Source organism: Panicum virgatum, chromosome 9K (genome assembly GCF_016808335.1).
Source record: "Panicum virgatum strain AP13 chromosome 9K, P.virgatum_v5, whole genome shotgun sequence".
Taxonomy (NCBI): domain Eukaryota; kingdom Viridiplantae; phylum Streptophyta; class Magnoliopsida; order Poales; family Poaceae; genus Panicum; species Panicum virgatum.
In genome coordinates, this window is record NC_053144.1 from 41,619,222 (window position 1) to 41,622,490 (window position 3,269).

Consider the following 3,269-nt stretch of genomic DNA (forward strand, 5'->3'; position numbering starts at 1 on the left):
ATCGTCCCAGTTCGGCTCCTTATCCTTCTTGATGTAATTGACGTACAACTTCTTCCACTACACCACAACACCAAATTAACGACGGGAGTCAGTCGGTAAAAGTGCAATATTACCAATGGACAGTCTGTAGGTAAAACTTACCAATAGATGGTCCATCGGTAATTCTTGTTTTATCGAGTAACCGTCCGTCGGTAAATGTGAATTCACATTTACCGATGAATGGTTAGTCGGCAAATCTCTATACTACGTCAAACTATCGGTCGGTAAAAGTATCCGAACCCATAACAAATTTGGCCCATGTGGCCAAGGTTCAAGCCGGCCCAGCTAGAAACCCTAGGTACTCCCCGTCCAACTCCCTACCAATCCCATCCCAATCCCACCCCGGCCTCCTCCCACGCCCAGCGCCCACCCGCCCGCCGCCTCGGGTCCTCGACGGCTCGATCAGCGACCCCTGCCGGAACGCCATCCCCAACCCTCGCCGGCCATCGGCCCCCGCCCCCGTCGGCCCACCCCATGCTGGTGTGCGGCACGGCCCCCACTAGTCCGCCACCGCCCGCGTCCAGCCCACGCGAGGCCTCCACCGCCTGCATCCAGCCACCACCCCGCACCGGCGCGCCCCTAACCCGACCCCGGCCAGCGCCCCTGCGCCGTCCCCCGGCCGCACGGTCACTCCAGTCCCGCCGTGTGCCGTCCACATCCCATGCCTGCGCCATCCACCACGCGGCTCGGTGGCATCGGCGGGCAGCGGCGGCCACCCCGGTGGCCAGAGCGACAACACGTGCACGACTTGGTGGCGGTGGGCACCGGCGAGGGCCGCCGGCGGCGGGTGCTGGTAGGCGAGGATGGGCCCCTGTCCCCGTCCCCGTCCTCGTCTCGTCCTCATCCCGCGCCGCACCCAAGTCCCCCTCTTCGATTCGGCTTTGTCCCCGATAATATCCTCCTCCCCCTCCCCTCGCCGTGGTAACATGGTTGGATCGAAGTAGTGGCTAGGTTTTTTTTGTCTAATCAAAGTAGTGGCTAACCCCTTGAACTGATGGCTATGCTTCCAGAGTGTGCCTTTGCCTTCATCATCGGCAACTTCGGATGCTAGCTATGCTTTGAGTGCCACATCGAGCAAGATACCTTTGCCTTATTGACTGAAGTTCCATATAGTTTTTTTTTACTTTCCTCATCGGCAACTTCCGATGCTAGCTATGCTTTGAGTGCCACATCGAGCAAGATACCCACATCAAGTTTGCAACTTTATCATAGTCTTCTCAAGGTAACTATTCATATTTCCTATCCTTGCTTCATAATCATAAACAAAAAGAATTTTGTGTGTATCCTTGCCTAATATGGAAAATAGTAAAAAGACAGAGAATATTTGGAAATATTTCTTTTGACTTCGAAACAATGCTACATGCATTCCGACTTTAAAACAACAGAGAAGAATCTCACATGTTTCCATTTAGGGTCATCTTTTCGAGGTGGAGAATTTTGACAAGGTTAAGCTAAATCATGACCTAGGTAGGATATGTTGACGATCAGGTTGCTAAGTCAAATCACACACACATGGCTTCAGAGTCTAGTGAAGATGAGCATGGTGCTTAGATGTTCTGTTGGTAATCCAAGCTGTAAATCAAACAAGAGATAATGGTGCATGAAGATGCATGAGTTGCTGGCAGTGGTACTTGCTGGATTTTTTTCTCATTTCATTAAACATGCTGTTTTGCTTGTGTCAATGCTTTCTTGTAAAGACATGTATGGTCATATTTTCCCCGCAATTTTGACTTATCAGGTGAGACAATGATAGGACCTTCAAAGGCACTCTTCATGGACGAAATATCCACTGGGTTGGACAGCTCAAGTACCTTCCAGGTTCTTTCCTGCCTCCAGTAACTGGCTCAAGTCTTGTTTTTTTGAACTTAATGGCTCAAGTCAAACAATACACTGTGTTGGTTTCACTTCAATCAGCACCAGAGACTTGTGTTGATCTGATTTGTCGATTTGAGCCTTTTGTTTTAATTTATTCTGATTTCTAAACCACTGCTGCCTTGTGGCTAAAAGATGTACACAACTATATTTGTGTGTTGGAAAACTACATTATTACAGTGCTATAAGTAGTGCTTTTTGTGTTATCAGTTAAGCCACATTTGTGTTGTTTTATTGTTTTTATGTACAGGGCACTGAGGAAGGCCTGATACTGGATGGAAAAGCTTTTGTTCCGGATAGGCTATGAACTGGAAGATGCTCCACAGGTAGAGGAGAACAAAGGATGTCCTATTTGTGTGATATATGGTCTTATGTTGCATGGATAATGACTGGTAAATATGAAAAATAGTCAGATTTAGTGCATAATCTGGTGATGATTTACAAAGTTGTCCTCTTTTATGTGTCTATAGTAAAATGCCAGTTTCTATATGTATGTCTTCTAACTGATTGTACTTTTCATTTCTAAGTGCTTAATTTCTGATTGTGTTATTTTTGATTTGATGGTTGCAGCATCAGGTGGCTGCCGGCCACTAGCTACCATTCCCATCTCCATGCCTTCCTCTCCAAGCACCAGATCGAGCTCAAGCCTCCAGCTTGCTGCAAGCCACTTAACGTTAATGGTGCCATCTAATTCCTTTTGGACTCTTTTGTACAACAGACCTCATTAATGGCTAACATTTGTATTTAATCATTAAGTGCTATTTTGGAGTTGTACTCAACGATGACCAATGTTTTTATGGCTAACATGATAACTTATATTATTCTGATTGTTTGGTTTTAGTCGAGAATGATTACGGTTTGTTGGCCTAATGTGCTTGATGTGCTGAACTTACATCTAAATAGCAGTCAAATGCACATTTATTTTTTTTATTTTTTTTGAAATTATCTCAATGGATGGTCAGTCGGTAAAGGAACTTTTAACATCAAACTATCAGTCGGCAAAACTTGTTACACACGGTCTGTCGGTAAATGTTATTCTAACTAATGGTCTGTCGGTATAAGTAGAGTCTGTCGGTAAAAACTTTTACCGACGGGACTTGCACCGACAGGATCTGTCCGTCGGTATAAATTTATACCGACTGACTGTCCGTCGGTATATCGACTTATACCGACGGTCTGTCTATCGCCGTTGCGGGGTTGTGGTGTAGTGTTCTTGAAAGTTGCAAAGGCAAGGGCCATCTTTTTCAAGGCATATTTCTTCACAAGTTCTTGGTCAACTCCTTCAGGAAGAGTGAACATATCCTTAAGTTCTGCCCATAGCATTTCCTTCTGATCTGCAGGCATGGCGTGTTGCTGTT

At 46.2% G+C, this 3,269-nt stretch overlaps 1 protein-coding gene across 7 annotated transcripts; it reads left to right on the forward strand.

Moving 5' to 3' along the window:
- Positions 1-369: 369 nt before the first annotated feature.
- On the forward strand, positions 370-2,765 carry LOC120651450. Of its 7 annotated transcripts, none has more exons than XR_005666197.1 (5): positions 944-1,261; positions 1,452-1,666; positions 1,778-1,857; positions 2,162-2,237; positions 2,482-2,765. XR_005666197.1 is itself a non-coding variant. In XM_039928926.1 (3 exons), exons 1-3 carry the CDS (start codon positions 701-703, stop codon positions 2,503-2,505), a joined length of 333 nt encoding a protein of 110 aa, XP_039784860.1. In that variant the 5' UTR covers positions 370-700; the 3' UTR covers positions 2,506-2,765. The 7 variants fall into 7 exon arrangements, 1 of the variants encoding a protein (XP_039784860.1); XR_005666198.1 differs by having other exon boundaries at positions 1,507-1,666; XR_005666196.1 differs by having other exon boundaries at positions 944-1,666.
- Positions 2,766-3,269: the final 504 nt, after the last annotated feature.